The following is a 17,257-nucleotide window of genomic DNA, read 5'->3' as shown; positions in this document are numbered from 1 at the left end:
ATTCACATCTTTCCTTACTGTAGTGTTTACACGTTAGAAATCTTGAATGAAATATCATTTGAAGGGAAGCAAATATTCTCTTGTTTAACCAACGGGAAAAATAAAAATGGAAAAATCTGGGAAATGGGATGGTACATTTTTGTACTTTCCTTGATGTCTTCTTTTAGAAAAGAAAAATAAATATTGGCCCTAAAATTTGTGAGCTTACGTGAAGATCCTAAAAGACAGCTTAATTGATTAATAGAAAGCCGAATGCTTATAAAAATGATCCATCGAGGAAACTTATGTGGCAAATCATTTATTATAGAAACATTGAAACAAGGATCTCAAATCGAAGGGGAGAAAAATGTTTAGTGAAAAGAGAAGAATCTGACCAGCTTTTCAAAAATTTTACATAAATAAAAATTTCTTGTATATTTCATTATAATAAAGGATGTGTTTGGTAATACAAAAAAACAACAACAAGGCAAATAGTTAAAAAAGTTGTCTACTTATTGGTGGTTTGACCTTCAAACAAACCGTAATGTTGCTCCACATTTTGCCAACTCTTCTTACCACGAATCAATTGGTTTACTAAATCAGGAATGTCGTCGAGCTTTGGAAGAAAACACAAAGAGAAATGTAAAAAATCATGCAATACTTTTTGAACGTACAGCTTTTTTCACATGTACGTAAAATTTTACGTAAGACCTTGAAGAGTGGGGAATTTCAAAAGGTTTTGAACGGAATGAAAAGTCACGTAAGACCCTCTTAATCAACAAAAACTCTACATAATGCCGGGGAAATTCCCAAAAGACAGCCTTACGAACGATTTTCCTTAAGCGTAAATCAGCCGTTCAAAGGTTGGCCAGAGTGTCAGACGTGATGTCTAACCTCTGTTCAACGAGTTTTCACTAGACTTTTACAAACGCCAGATTGCAAACAACTCTCGTTGCGGCTCGTTTCATCGCATCCAATCAGATTCTAGTACTTCCCTGTCAAAAACGACAATTTGTTGTTTCTGATTGTTTTGATAAAATAAGTTATTATTAGATGTAATTATTTGTGACTTTGATAACAAAATATTTTTATAGCCTTGGGAATACGAAAAGTCTTCGGCAAAGGCGAGCATGGTTTTACCGAGTTTGTTTGCAACTAAGCTAATAGTATACATCTTTTTTAAAGTCAAAATTATACTATTAGCTTAGAACCTTGGCTATTTAAAGGCAGACATTTAGGTAAACGTTCTCGAATATTTAAAAGTATTTTTGAGCTTTGGAAGGTATACGTTGTCAAATATTTAAAAAAAGTTTATCTGTCAATAGACGATATCGGCTTAACGAAATTCTCCCCGAATGATTACCCATGATGCATTGCACAAAAAAAATCAGTAAGTCAATATTGTCCGTGAATTTTTTTGCGCAATGCATCATGGGTAATCATTCGGGGAAAATTCGGAAAGCCGATATCGTCTGTTATTGTTTGATTGCTCATTAGTCTTGTTTGATCTGATGATCCAGTGGGCTTATAAAACAAATCACCAACATTAGCATTGGTTTGCCTTACTTCCTACAACTAAATTACTTTAAAAACGTACCGTAACTAGGTCTAATGTCGACATCCCTCTTCTAAATTCGACATCCTTCTTTAGAGATATGAATAAAAGGAAGGTTGGAATCACTGATGGACTCCTCGACTGATTGCTAAGCAAAGACAATTAGTTTCAATCAGTGATTCCGACCTTTCTACTATTCCTTTCTCTAAAGAGGGATGTCCAAATTAGAAGAGGGGTGTCGACATTAGACCAACTTACGGTAGCTGGGAAATATTACATACAACTTTTATTATGAATATTGCAAAAAAAGACTATAAAAACAATATGACTAAACTTAAATGCCTACATGAAGCTAAAACTGGCCACTGAAACGGGACATTTCATTAAATTTCTATACAGGGTGCACGAACCTTTGGAAAACTTGGGATTTTTTTTGTTTTCATACCTTAAAGTGACAGTTGACGAACTATAATCTGTTTTCTACTCCCTGGAAAATATGCTCAAATTACCCCATGGAAACGTTTGTCCAACCTCCGCCCCTGTATTGATATAACCAAGAATATATAACATGGAATGGCCCAATATTTATTATGAAGTTGACTAGTTGCTTTACATTGAAGAGTATACTTTTTTTATAAGAACAAACTATATAGGAACATAAGGCTTCGACGATTAAAATGTTAAGAACAAGTTAACATTTTAAGGCTTTATGGAGTCAAAAACACCCGATTTCTTAGGAAAATGGGTTTAAAAATGATAAAAAAATAGTCAAAAAATGGCGAAAATAATAACATGTTAAGAACATTTTTAGGCTTAAAACTCAAAAAGTTAAGAACATCCCAAAACTTCAAAGACTTTGGATGTTTTTATAAAAAAACGTGTCCCTCCATAAAAAGGTATCATTCCTACTAGTACTGTATCCCGTCTTATTATTCAATCTAGGTTCTCCAAAAAGGTAATGTACATCGAAAAAAAATTTCAACAAACAACATTAACGACTCTTCTTGACGATTCTTCTAGGATTGAATAGACTAAAAATTTTATGCAGACTCATCAAACTTCTATTTCACTAGAAATATCCCAATTACAATTTCGTGTGCAAAACAACAAAACGCTCAATCTTTTATGAATGGTTATACTAAATAATTGTACTGCTAATCAAAGCAAGAAAACAATAAGTTTGTTTTGAAGCCACAATAATTTCTTGATGACCAAAGCGAATTGACTAATCAACCTTTCTTTTTTCTATGCTTGAACAAAAACTTCCTTCTCTCTCATTTTTCTTTCCTTTAATTCCATAAGGATATTCAATTGATAACCTGGATATCCAGGCTAGTGTAAGCTTTTTTTTAAGAATTTGGATGTTTGTGGTTTACAGCCTAGTCTTCTTAAATTGAAGATCGAGAAGGCAAGGTTCTCCCGTACTGTGCGAGTATCATCATCAATACAGCACGGCTCTGATGTGTTGCAAGCACAGAGTACAATGTCTGGTAAGCGCTGTGATTTCCCTATCTAGGGGTAGGAAACTATCCCGGGATACGGCCCGGTCCGATGATATCGGAGGGCTCTCTGCTCACTCTCTTCTTAAATTGAACTACATCCCAAAAGTGCAGATCGAAATTTGCCGACCCTGAGCTTAAGAAACATCTAGAAAGACAGGGTGATAAACATTAGGAAATATCAAAATAAAAAAATAGTTTAGCTAGGATATCCAGGCTACTCGATTGCGCGAGTTAATTTTCTTCAACTCAAAACAACTGCTACTGTACACGAACAATAGTTCAAACACTTATCATCTCTATCTTCATAATATTTTAAACCATCGAATCATTTTTAAATCCTATCACAGTAAAACCTCAAAATCTCCAATATTTTTCCAATTCAAAAAGGCAAATTTGTTAGTTTTTTTATTTTAATAGTTAGGGAATCGTTACTCTCAAAGCTTCTGAATCTGGATCCAAGACCAAGAACTCGGAAAATGGCGATGACAGTGGGACTAAACGCTTTAGCAAAAGCATTTAAAATCAACTCTCTCTAATTCGAACCTCTCTTATCCGAATCTTTCTGTAATTCGAACTGGAATATTGGTCCCCTCAGCTGAAAAGTGGTTTAAATTACTCATGGTAATTCGAATCTTTCTCTAATTCGAAGAAATTTTTTGGTCACTCAAAGATTGAACAAGCAATATGCTGAATGGACCTACCTGATGATGAAACTTAGATAGCAATAAGGAGAAAAACAATCATTAAGAAAATATAGCAGTTAGCGAAAATGCATTAAATTTCATCATTGATATTTGATGGGGGGGGAGGGGTTTAGGGAAAAAAGAAATAGAAAGTTCCGGTTGCAAATTTGCAAAGGTTTTGTTGACAATTGAATCATGCTTGATGGTGTCATTGTTATCAATAATTTTTTTAAGTGAAAAAACAAAGAAATATATGGAAAAAGCCCAATTCACATCTGCAAAAACGGCGATTTCCGGCACACTTCCGGCATGACATGATTCTCAAAAATCCGAATTGGCCACACTTAGGGCATTGCTGATACACATCTTCATGCAAAAATCGGGAAAAACGATTAATGAAATCTCGAGAAAATGGCAACAAACCGGTTTTGACGGCATATTATCGGCATTTTTGGCCGAATTTTTTTTCTTCAAAAATCAGGCTCTGTCACATTTTAGGTATTGCCATTTTTCATCAGTCTGCAAAATTTCATGAAAAAATATAAAGTACAGCTCGAGAAATTCAAGAAAAATCGTTTTTCCGGCGATATTCGGCTGTTCCGGCGATTTTTAGAAAGTCCGGCATCAAAAATCAGTTTTATTGACAATTGAACCATGCTTGATGGTTGGCATTGTTATCAATAATAATTTTGCGTTAAAAAACAAAGAAATAGGAAAAAGTCCAATGAAAATCTGCAAAAACGGCGATTTCCGGTATATTTCTGGCATTTTCGGCAAGAATAAAATTTTTCTCAAAAATCGAACTCAGCCATGTTTTGGGCATTGCTATTACGCATCTATGTGCAAAAAATCAGAAAAAACTAATGATGAAATCTCGAGAAATTGCCAAAAAAAAACGGTTTTTCCGGCATATTTCCGGCATTTTCGGCCGGAAAAAATGTTTTTCGAAAATCGGGCTCCGTCACATTTTAGGTATTGTCATTTTGCATCAATGTGCGAAATTTCATAAAAAAATATAAAGTAGAGCTCGAGAAATTCAAGAAATACTGTATTTCCGGCGAAAATAGGTTGTTCCGGCGAGTTTTAAATAGTTCCGGCTTCAAAAATCAATTTTATTGAAAATTAAAACATGCTTGATGGTGGGCATTGCTATTATGATGTTTTTGAATGAAAAAACAATCAATTATAAGGAATAAGGCCAATGAAAATCTGCAAAAACGGCGATTTCCGGCATATTTCCGGCATTTTAAGCCGGAAAAAAATTTTTCTCAAAAATCGGACTCGGCCATGTTTTGGGCATTGTTAATACGCATCTTTGAGCAAAAAATCAGAAAAAACTAATGATAAAATCTCGAGAAAATGCCAAAAAACCAGTTTTTCCGGCATATTTCCGGCATTTTCGGCCGGAGAAAATTTTTTTTCCAAAATCGGGCTCCGTCACATTTTGGGCATTGCCATTTTGCATCATTGTGCCAAAAATCAGAAAAAACTAATGAGCCAATCCTGAGAAAAGCTGGTAACAGACGGACGAACGGACGAACGAACGGACGAACGAACGGACAGACGGACATCGGTTAATTTATAGGACCTCTACCCCACCGGGGTAGGTCCAAAAAAAGAGAGTCAACTGAATGTGAAATTGTACAGAAACGAAGCTAAAGGGACCTTGGTGTTAAGAAAAACTAATGAGGTTATCTACTTACCTCAGCTCTTATCTGCCTTGTTGTGTTTCGCTCTCTTAAAGTAGCAGTGTGTGGTGTGTTATTGACCGTATCAAAATCAATGGTCACACCGTACGGGATGGCAATTTCGTCCGTACGTGCGTAACGCCGTCCAATAGAGCCACTGGAATCGTCTACTTTGTGTGAAATGTCATATTCTGTTAGCGCAGTGGCTGAAAAGTAATTAAAAGATAATAGAGAAGTTTTCATTAACACAACCTTCTTTTAGCATACACACAGCAAATTACCAATGAAAATACCAATATTTAAAATGAAAATACCAATGGTGATTTAAACACGCGACTTTTTTATCACTCTGTCGAGGAAAAGGCCGTAGTCGTCTGGTACAGGTAATTCAAACCCGTACCACAACCAAAATCCGCTCAAAATTTTGCGGTTATCTATATTGAACTTATTATTTTAAAGAGCATATCATCGATCCAAACGCTTTGGGTTTTGAATATAGAGACTTTTTCGTTGGGTGTGTCTTAAGTGTTATGGTGTACTACAGAGAACATTAAAGAAACTACAATTTGATTGCTGAGAAAGACATCTTACATATTTGTTTGATGAAAGGGTCGAAAGCTTCATTTTTGCTGAGCGGTAAAACAGAGCATTTGACAGGTGCCAGTAATGGCGGTAAGGATAACCACTGGAGAAATAAAATGGAAGATTAGTTGGTACAGTATTACGACATCCTAAAACATCCTTACAACACTTACAACATCCATTTTAACAGACACCCGTATTACTTCGAATAAACGCCCCCTCGAATAAACGCTTAGAGAAGAATTTTCAATAATCGGTCCCTCAAATGAACGCCCTCTTTCGAATAAACGCCTCCCCTCTAGGAGGAACGTTTATTTGGAACAAGTATACATAAATATAATATAATATAAAAGAAAACTTTTCGTCAATTTATTACCCATCTATGGAGGTTAGGAGTTTTGCCTTATACGTCAGTCTTATGGCTAGAAAAAACAGTTTTGACAGAAAGTTTCAGAATCTTATCTAAGCGATACTATAGAGGGTTATTATGAAAAAAAGATTGATACCGTTCTTTGTTCGTCACCCTCACGAACTTTGAAATTGTGTTCGAGAACAGAATACATGATTCGACCAATACCAAAGGAGGGTTCGATCACGTGTGGCTGAACTTCACGAACTGAAAGAGAAATGATGTGACAATAACAGTCTAAATTCTATGGAAAGATTAGGCTTTTGAATGTCTCTAAACGCCCCCAAAAGCATTTGTGAAACACTAAAATTTTCATCTGAAAGTCTGATCGGTGATATCAAGATAAAGGGCGTTTTATGCACGTCTATTGTGTCAGCCGGAAATTCTTTCAAGAAAACTTGCTCAGACAAAATCTTGCTTCAATACTCACAGAGCCGACCGAAAGGTTCGACCAAGACTTCATCCCCGTGGGAATATATATCCCACAATTTCAGCCCCTCTGGGAAATTGACTTTGTTTTTATTTCCAATAGAAATCTATTTGAAATTCAATGGAAAAGATTTGTGCTTCCAAACCCTCCAAACTGAATTTTTTGACCTGGGAACAATGATTTCGATGAATTTTTCATCCCAACTGCAACGAATTTAAGAATTTTCAAAATGTGTAAACAGTTTACAGATTTTGGTAGTGCTTTCAAAGCGCCCTTAAGATTACCAATAAGATTTTTTCTCTAAAATATACCGTGCACGTCTTTTTTGAACCTTCGAACTTCTTTTAACATTTCTTTGGTCAGTTGATATTCTTTACCATCAATTGTGAATGTGTGAGAACTGGAAAAGAATGTAGAATATAGTTTCATGAGCATGCGCATGTTACATGGGTCTGTACATAGACCCAATATCTACGGCTAATTTCAAAATTCATTGCCGTAGAGGGTCTGTTGTCGTTGTCTTTTCTGATTTGAGATTTTATGAAATAGGGAGACGACGAGAAAAGTGTTGCAATTTATGAATCATACTTCATTCCAGAGGTCTCCGTACGGGAATTTTTTATCAACAGACAATACGCACAGAGTGTACTACGAAACGATAAATGTGAGATACAGTCTGGTACAGAATAATGTTACATACGTTGTGATAATTTAGGAGATTTATGAACGTTGAAAGGCTGAAGGGGACTGAGAATTCATTTATGAGAGTCCATTTCAATAAAGGAGTATACTCTAGAGGTAATGAAGTAATTGGGGATGAAATTCTATTCCCCGTGATGTTTGAGGGTGGAAGTATTGAACTTCTACGGGTTCGGCCATCACACTTCACACTGTAAATCCTAAAAAGATAAAACTTGACCCATAATTACCCATTAGAATTGATATCACTTTCAAGTTGTGCCGTTTGTTCGTCGTTCAGTTTGGAGACATGCTCAGTGACCACTTTCGCTTCTTTCTTGAACGCTTTACCAACGATGGGTTTGTTCAGAACCACTTCCACGACGTCCATGGAGACCTATAAAGATTTAACGAAACCGTAGAGAATTATATTTTAATTGATTTTACAACGCGATATTCAGTCTCTGCCAACACTAACTCAGTCTAGATGTATCTATCGAAACGCCAAACCATAGATAACAAGCCTTGAAATCTAAATCAGTGTCGCTCTTTCGATTTATTGGCTCTGATATGAAAAACAACACAACAGCCAGCGATGTATGCTAGTTTTAGGAAGTGGCGACATTTTTTTATAATGTGGAACCTGAACGACTGAGTACTCAGCGCTCTTACCGTCCAGAACTATGCAGGTCAAATTATGTATGTTCAAAAATATTTCAGTTGGGGGAGCATAATTTAAAGAAAAACAAATAAACTTGAGATAGCGTCAAATTTAGTCGAGGTTCAACTTACAGGTTCAGCGAGGTCAACCATAGCGACGAGTTTTTCACCCGAAGCGTTGGTATGTTGTTGTAAATCGAAACAGGCGCGATCTGCACAACCAATACATTCGATCCAACCCTAAAGGAAGAGAGTGTGGAAATATTAAGAGTGAACTAAACATTTCAATGCCTTTAAAATTTAATCTTAGAAAATATTTGAAAATTAAGCGAAAACGATACAGAAGTTTTGATACTTTTTAAGAGATTCTAAAACATGTGATTAATAATTTGTGACAGCCTTTGGATTTTCACGGAAGGGTCAACGTGATCTTATTCAACAAAATTGCGTTTCCTTGCTTGTATCAATTAAATTGTCTCTACTGAGTAGATAACGCAAATTACGACACGCGGCATATTATTTTAAAAAGTAAAAAAAAAAAAATAAAGGTTAAACAAAAACCTAACAATTGCTGTCCAGTCCTACTGAACTTTAGTGTTATTTCGGCAGCGATCGGCGGCGGACCAGCTCAGGACCTAGGGTTTTAAGTACCCTTATATCTATAGTTAAATATTGTAGAGGATTGTTATTGTTAAATGATCTGAATGTATTGTAACTGCATGGTCTCACATCACTATCCGTTGATAAGATTAGGTTCTGCTCCCCTTGGTTCTAGGCCCGTCCCTTTGGTAGTCCGGTTTCACTCACCCACTGGGTCTTATTCGTTTGATAGGCCGTCACTCGAATTAGGGTCCAGAACAAATAGTCACACGTTTGCTTACATAAGAAGTTTTCAGTTCACAATCCCAACAATCACATGCATAATGAGCCATTTCATTTGCCATGTGTTGACGGAATCTCATCTTCTTTGGATCAACACCAATCTTTAACATGAACTCACAAATACGGCCCAAGAAATACCCCACCGCTGTATTGTTGATGATGCCCTGAAACCATTAAAAAGAAGAACGAATGTGTAACAAGGCTTGTTTGCAGATTAGAGAGAGGAATTGGTGATGCCGCTCATTTTTTTATAGCTAAACGACTAGTTTTTATAAAGCAGGTTAAAATATTTAGTATTTTCTTTGTGTGATAACGTGATGAGACATTGACAATATATTCGGCTTGATAGTGTGAGTAAAATTTTATTTTGGCTTGATGGTGTGATCAGGGATTTTGCTGTGAGGCCTCTATCAGGCTTTTAAAACCCAAACAGTTATGAACACCCAAAGGCTTCAAAGAATTCCTCAAATTATTACACTCCAACGTTATTGGGAGGAGCCTGGGAAGGAGTCTGAAAAAACGTTGTACACAAAGATAAGGAGCTAAAGAATTCGCATTAATTAGAGAATGCGTTGAAATAGGAAATCTATGGCATACCTTGGAGTGGGCATCTTTGAGGCTCATCATGACGGCTGGCTCACCGGACATTTGTGCATCTCGTGAATAGATTCGACACGTTGTATTTTCTACTGTTGAAAATTTCGACATTTCTTTTTTATCTGGGTCAACAAAATATTCGATTTCAGCCATTAAAAACTCCCTGAAAATGAACAGGAAGAAAATAGCGATACAAAATGTTCTATTCCATAAGCCTTTAAATACGAGTTCAACCATTGTCCAACATTCAACAATATCTCACTTTTTCACCAACGGATATGAACAAGTTTCACTAATATGAATGTTTAGGATCGTTTATGTGAGTGTGTTCTTTTCAAGTGCACGAAAAGTGGCAATTTTTGCTACCTCAAAACATTACGTAATTTAAGCGTTGTATTCAAAAATACTCACTTGATATTTATGAGTAAGGAAGGGTGAAATATTCCATTTTCTTTCGTTCGAGCTCAAAATGAGCTTTTAATGAGGAGCTACACAAGGAAAGGATGAGGATTTATTCAAAGGGTGTGTTTTTCATAAAATTTCAAATGTAATAAGTTTTTATTGGAACGCTCTATGTTGATGAGATTTGATCAGTTTAAAAAATATAATTATATAAATATAATAGCTTACCTAACACGTAGGAGACCTGCTCTTGGTGCAATCTCATTACGGAAACCACAGCCAATCTGTGCTCCACCGAATGGTAACCGTCCATTATTATAATCCAAAAGTCGTTTGAAATTTAAGAAGATTCCCTGGGCGGTTTCAGGGCGGAGGAACCCTGGTATAAGGCCGCTTGGTCCGATAGATGTGGCAAACATAAGGTTGAAATCTTGTGGATCACATAAATCATTATTAGTAACAGGTGCTTTGCATTCATATTTTTGTATGAGTTCCCATAATTCCTCGCGTTTGTAAGTTTCCATCTGCGAGAAAAGATATGGTAATACATTTAAAGATTTGTTAAGAAATTTATAAACCGCAAACAATTTTATGCATAAAAAAACATATTTAGTCATGAATAGAATGCTCATCACAAACATGGAACATTTCTATCCAAACATCATAATGAGTAGAGGAGGGCGTCAAATGTCAGAGTCAGAAAATTCAAGATGTAGTTTTTTTTGTGAAAATTTAACCTACTGTATTGTGAGGCATTTTGCGCAAATTTTAAGGACAGAAACCAAACCCCCTGGAGGTGCTGATTCGCACTATAGGCTAAAATTAGCATTTTTCGGCCTTTTCAGGCCTGTATATGTCAAAACTAAGTCAAAACGATTGCAAATCTTTTTTTCTTCTCCATTTGATGTACTAGATTTTATGAATAAACAACAAAATAATCACGATTACTGTACTCTCAAATTATTTCAATGGACAAAGACAAAAAAGAATCCGAAACAAAAATATCTCTTTTGGTTGTACGCCCTGCCCTAATATGAGCAAAAAGTCCAGAATTTACAAATGAAATATACTTTAGAGACTTAAGGTGATTTTTTTTATTGTTATTTATGTTTCTGGAGCACTAGAAGTTGTAATACAGGTGTACCTTATTCATAACAAGTTGATATTCTTTTTTCTTTTCTCCACTGGTTTTCTTTGACAAACAAAGTTTCTCCAAATGTCCTGCAAAGTTAAATTTTTAATCAAGAAACATTAAAAAGCTATCCTCTAGCCTGTGCGTATTACTAAAGCTGTAAACAGTCGATATAACGATCATGATAATTTTGTACTAAAATGTGAGTTTTTTTTTGTTTTTTTTTACTATTCTAGAGAAAAGGAAAAGGTAATTTGTGAATCTAAAATAAGCCCTACAATTGGTTAAGAAACAGAAATGACGAAACTTTACCTTCTAGTAAATGATCAGCTCTATAACAATCTCCTGTTTTAACGTCACGAACCATGACGTCAGTAAAGCGATCCACGTGACCTGAAGACCTGAAATTCAAATAGAAACTGTTAAATAGGAAAGCATTGACCATAATAGACAACGTAACTGTGTAAAAGTAATTTTTTCTGGCTAAAGGTAAACAAAGTCTGATAGAGACTTTTACTAGGATACTCAGGTCTAGACATGACTGAAACTCGCATTACCCAGTGGTATAATTTACACACCAAAAATAGCAGAAGTACCATTGTTATATAATTGTTATAATTACTTTAAAACTTGTTGTGGTGTCATTTGAGTACATCTAACTTCTAAAAGCTGCTCTTCAAGGACGAAGTGATTTCGCCAAATCTTCACCAGATTATTTTCCATGGCACAACCCATAGGTCCAAAATCATATAAACCAGCAACACCTGTGAACAAGAGAATCACCGATTATTAGTCCAAATAAGCCTTACAATTTGTTTAGGGAGAAGTAATTCATTTAGATTTTTTACTTTTGTAAATTTTTTTCAACGCAAGCTGGAAGCTGATTGGAAATATGCCTACCTGGACCTGATGAAAACTGTCAAAAAACGAAGAGGAAAAGAAGAAAAAAAGGGCTCAAATAAATAGCTATGAACAAAATCTTGGTCAGAAATTATTAAAAAAAGAAGCGGAAATCGCCGTTATATTTTTTGGCATTCGCAGTAGGAAAAAAAAGTGAGTATCTAAAGTAGAAAAATTTGAACAAAATCCTGATAAACCTGGATAAACTGGTTTTTCAGGCATATTTTTAAGTGTTGTTATTTTACATCAGTGTTCAAAATCTATAGAAAAAAATAAAGTAAAGTAAATACTATTGGCAGCAACCTGATTTTTTCGGTAAGACCAATTAATTTGGAGTTTTAAGTGGATTGTGAACTTATTTTCAACGTAACAGAAGTTTCTTATTTATCATTTAATAAACTGTTAACAACTAGTACAATCATAGTCATTATAAAAATGGTAACGTCAGGGGCTTTGCTTTGTGTTTGATAATCTGGCAAATAAAAATTAACTCCAGTGAATTCTAGAATGGTAAAGTCTTAGCAAATCCGGTTAGCGATTACTTTAATGGATTAATTTTCAGCCGGATTAAATTTGGCAGTTCAGCTCATCTGCAAAATTTTTAGATTTTGGGGGACTTAATTTCGCGGATTGCACTATAGGGAGACAATATTTTCACGATTTTGTGCCTATCTATGCCAAATTATGCATATTGGTTGTCAAAATACGCATCATTAGCGCTTCTTTGATTTTAAAAGTAGTTATTTGACATGTTCAAGTTTTTCTCAAAAATATTTTCCAGAAAAGGCTTTCCAAAATTCATTGGGACTTAATTTCCAAATCCATGAAGTCTGTGAAATTGAATTCCTTAGAAAATCCCATTAAAGTAGCGTGAATATGTACTTCAAGTGGAAAGCTGATTTTTAGGCTGGTAGATTGTAATTTTTTTTGGACCAACGAAATTCGCCGTTCCCTTGAAATTGCAACTTGCCTTTTATTTACAACTAAGGAAAATTTGACAATAAAACACTGCATAATTTACCTCCATATATCTCGAAAGCTGGAGCATAAAAGAATCTCCTTTTTAACAAGTCTTCGCATTTTCCACGATCGAAGTTATCTGGTGGGTCAAGTTGCAATTCCTGATAGAAAAAAAAGCATCTCATTGAAACATCAAAAAACTATGAAACGTTTTTCATCATATAGAATAGTGCTTATAAGAATGTCAGGGTGAAAATTGACTTAATCAATGTTAAGAATATCTTAAGGGTGAGATTTTGAGAATTGAGAATATAGGGCAGAAAAAAACAAAAAGAAGCATAATTGTTAACAGGAGGAAAGTAGTTTATTACATGTAAAACACTGTAATTGTGATGACAGACATTTTTATGAAAAATGAGAATACATTTTAAGAATATCTCACCCTCAGATTCAGAAAATTTCTAAGAATATTTCAACCTCAGCCAAAAAACACTATCTTATAAAAAAGCGTGTATGCAACATTTGCTTAAAATTAATGTTAAGAATTTATAGCTATAGCAGAAACATTTTTAAAGGTCTGAATGTTTGATGAAGATGAAAAGCCATGGCGTCCTCCAGCTTTTTGGTCCCCCCTAATATGAGCTAAAATCCCCCATCTGGCCTTCCCCCCCCACCTGTCTTTAAAATTTGTGCTCCCCCCAATTGGGAAATCCCCCTAGCCGTATTGTATAAGGGTTGTGAAGTGATGATCCAGACTCGCCTCAATTCGCAAGCTACTATAGCAAAAAAAAGACTCTCAAAATCCCAAGAAAGACAGGCTCATAAGCCTGAATGCCCAAACACACCAGGAAGGTCTGTATTTATCCTATTACTCCCCCCCCACTAGGTAGAGGACTGAATATACCCCCTATTCGCCTTTCTCCCCCCATCAAGCTTGAAATTTTCACTTCCCCCCTGGCACCAAAATCTGATTCCCCCCCCCCATCTTCCTGGGGGGGGGGGATGATCCCATGAAAGCAATATATAAGCTGATGTGAAAGTTGAAACAATTTTGAAGGAATTTTATATCTTGAGAAACGACAAGCTTTGATTTGATGTGCAAGTTATACCTTTTGTTCCAAAACTCTTTTCCTGGCTTTGAGTTCTTTGACAGCAATATCAATATCTGCTGTAAGGGCTTTTTCTCCTTTCAATTTCTTGACAAGATCCCCCTGAAAAGAAAGAAATTTGATTGTAAAATAAAGTTGCTAAATTTACTTACAGAACTCAGCGAACATCAATAGAATCATATCAAACATTAATTGAACTTCATCAAACAAAATATATTATGGAACTAATCAAGAGATTTTTGGAAAGTTCGATAGATGTTTGATCATGCAGTTTAAACTAAATGGTGACGCGATTTGGAGTAGAGGCTGATTTTACGCAACTGCATGATTGATAATCAGCTGGGCACACATATTTTTGTGTTCATAAACTCAGCATTTTTTAACAACACAAATGAGACAACATTTCCACCCCAATATAATGAACAAATTATTACGAGCGCGTGATTTGCCGCACGAGTGACGTCAAGCACTCCATGATGTAGCAAATTTCTTCTTCTTCATTTTCAAGGAAGGCAGGCTGGGGGAAAGTTGAAAATGGTACCAAGATTTAGCTCATGAAAGTCGCCATTCATATTTACAAACTTGCAAACTTCCTTATTTGTAACTTGCTATCAATTGCAATCCAAGTTAGCAGTAAATTTCTTTGATTTTCAGGATCTTTGACCAGACGTTGTCAATCTAACGATCAAACACCAAATCAATTGAACACAATCAAATGGTAAACAAATATTACGCAGGATTTTCCGTTCAATTACTTTGATTACATTCAAATACAATCGATTACATTTGATTGATCTATTTGACTGATTGTATACACGTTCGCAATCGGTCATTTTGTCTCATTTTAAGTTTTGATTTATTGTATTGGGAACTTGAACTTGATTCAGAAAACTCTCCACATGCGTTTGCGTAGGGTAAAATGGCGAAATACGAAAATCGAATTTGGCAAAAAAATTTTGAAAAATGACCCTACAAGATTTGACTATATCTTTTTATTCCATGAAGAGATTACTTTCAAATAAAAAATGTATTAACAATGAATGGGTAAGCTTTCTAGAAATCCAAACATAAATTGTATAGCTTTTACCAAAAAATAGCACTTTAGGATCGGAAACAGTCAAAAACCAGTTTTTTCCAATTTTCTTCGAGTTACAGGAATTAATTCCTTGTTTGTTTTGATCTGAAATTTTCAGTAGGGGTGGCCATCATGGTTCCCTTGCTCATATCAGGGGGGGGGCCGAGACGGGGGTAAGAGAATTAAAGTTTCTAAGTTAAATCTTAATTATCACCCAAAAAAGTGCCTTTTTTATGTCCATATCTTTTAAATAGATTGTCCCAGCCTTATCCCTCTTTCAGTAAAGCTTCCTATACCTTTTGTCCTTCAGAAAAACCAAACATATTGGCCTTAATTGCTTGCTTTCAGTTCCTGTAGCCAGTAGTGTGACCCCCTGTATTTCTATTTTATTCTGCGCAGGTTTTTCAATAGAGATGTCACATGAGTCAAATCCCGCAATCTTATTGGACTAGAGAAAGCGAAAGTGAAATCGGGCGGTGAAAAAATTTGTATTTCTATTTGTGACCCCCTGTATTTCGCGCGGGTTTTTTAATAGATAAGTCACATGACTCAAATCCCGCAGTCTTATTGGACTATAGAGAAAGCGAAAGTGAAATCGCGCGATCTGATTGGATGAAAAAAGACCGCGGGAGCTGGAAACGAATGGAATTCTCTAGAATTCTCATTTTAAATTCAAGATGGCGGCAAGAAAAGCACGTCTTTTGCTTTGGACGAAAGGTTGTAAATTCTGGTTGATTTTAAGGTTTTATCTTATCTTATCTCATTTACTTTAATTAGTAGAGGCTTCTTCAATGTTTGGGGAAGGTAAGTCTGTAAAAGTTATTTGTTTTTCGGTGGAAAAAAGTGTTTAAAAAAGCATTTTTTGTGCTCAAGGTTTATTTTTCTTCGCAAATTTTTGTCTTCAATCTTAAATAGATGAACGAGTATTTGACTGATGCTTATGATTTTTCCATAGAACATAGTAAAACTATTCAGGAACTTAGACCTTTTTACAGAATTTCAAAAAATCTGTTAGTTCTGGAGATATATTGAAAAGTTTAGACATGGGTAGTTTGCGTTCGTGTTTCGCGTTCCCAAACCAAACGCACGTGCAGCGTGGGCTTGGCCGCCATTTTGAATTTTGATTTTTTTTCTCCTGCACTCTGCAATTTAGAGGTTGTTCGTAATACGCGATTTGGCTTACGCATAACACTTGTGGCGTTGATCTCTCACCTTCCCACCCGTCATTGTTGAATTTTTGTCTATTTGCACCTAGATTGAGTTTGTTCATACCCGCATTGATATTGTTAATCAAAACAAAAGTTAAAAAGACGCAATGAAGTTGCAACATTTCGAAGGAAAAGGCAGCGCGCTGGCCAATAGACCCCTTTCATAATTTTTCAGCTTGTTTTGATTTTCTCGCTTACTCTTCTTTTCTATATGGTCTTTTTTAACAAAATCTGGAATAAAAGAGACAGAATTTGGAGGCAAAGTTGGAGGCATATTGCCTCTATCATCCACAAATTTGTAATATATTTTATTTAGGCTAAACAAGGTAATCCAAAACATATGACATCACATGAAAGGGGTCTATTAATGAAAAAAGACCCAGACTGGACCACAATTTTTTTCTGATTCTAAGGGAGACTAAATTATTCTTTATACCTGTTCTTTGACAGAAATCCTGCAATTCTTAACTTGTTGTTCCAATTCTGCAATATCAGTCATTTTTTCCAGGAGTGATGATGATCGAGTTGAAAAATAATTTCCTTTGTATCGTTTAAAAACTTGAAGATGATCTGCTGAAGCAGTACTGTGTCTTTTGGAAGGAAATCTTACAAAATGGTTTTCAATGACTCTAAAGACTTTGTTCAGTCGGACCAGAGATCTTGATACTGAGTTTAGAACCATAAAATAATAAAAAATGACAGGTTGATCTTTATCCAAAACAAACACGTTGATTCACACCACAGCCACGCGTACCATCTTTATCGTGTCTGCGAAATGGATGGAATATAGTCATTTCCCGCCAAACATGATGAAGCGACCCGTGAT

The 17,257-nt window shown here is 35.5% G+C and overlaps 1 protein-coding gene across 1 annotated transcript; it reads right to left on the bottom strand.

Moving 5' to 3' along the window:
- Positions 1-388: 388 nt before the first annotated feature.
- On the bottom strand, positions 389-17,243 carry LOC136808870 (glycine--tRNA ligase-like). The gene is made up of 16 exons (XM_067065429.1): positions 16,868-17,243; positions 14,149-14,250; positions 13,101-13,200; positions 11,802-11,943; positions 11,492-11,580; positions 11,192-11,268; positions 10,276-10,571; positions 9,646-9,808; positions 9,048-9,212; positions 8,299-8,406; positions 7,758-7,903; positions 7,140-7,228; positions 6,496-6,605; positions 5,999-6,092; positions 5,423-5,613; positions 389-595 (listed from the first exon to the last, which is right to left on the bottom strand). Exons 1-16 carry the CDS (start codon positions 17,111-17,113, stop codon positions 488-490), a joined length of 2,226 nt encoding a protein of 741 aa, XP_066921530.1. The 5' UTR covers positions 17,114-17,243; the 3' UTR covers positions 389-487.
- Between the last annotated feature and the right edge of the window lie 14 nt (positions 17,244-17,257).

This window comes from Clytia hemisphaerica, unplaced genomic scaffold (assembly GCF_902728285.1).
Source record: "Clytia hemisphaerica strain Z4C2 unplaced genomic scaffold, Clytia hemisphaerica genome assembly, whole genome shotgun sequence".
Lineage (NCBI taxonomy): Eukaryota > Metazoa > Cnidaria > Hydrozoa > Leptothecata > Clytiidae > Clytia > Clytia hemisphaerica.
The sequence above is the reverse complement of the archived record's forward strand: the minus strand, read 5'-3'. Positions and strand labels throughout refer to the sequence as shown.

What these genes read in the sequence shown, in the direction of transcription:
- LOC136808870 (XM_067065429.1), bottom strand. Translation starts at nt 17,113, where the DNA reads ATGGTTCTAAACTCAGTATCAAGATCTCTGGTCCGACTGAACAAAGTC. An exon ending in AGCTGATCATTTACTAGAAG is followed by an intron (nt 11,269 to 11,491) that starts GTAAAGTTTCGT and finishes TTAACTTTGCAG; the next exon opens with GACATTTGGAGAAACTTTGT. An exon ending in CCCTTTCATCAAACAAATAT is followed by an intron (nt 5,614 to 5,998) that starts GTAAGATGTCTT and finishes ATTACTTTTCAG; the next exon opens with CCACTGCGCTAACAGAATAT.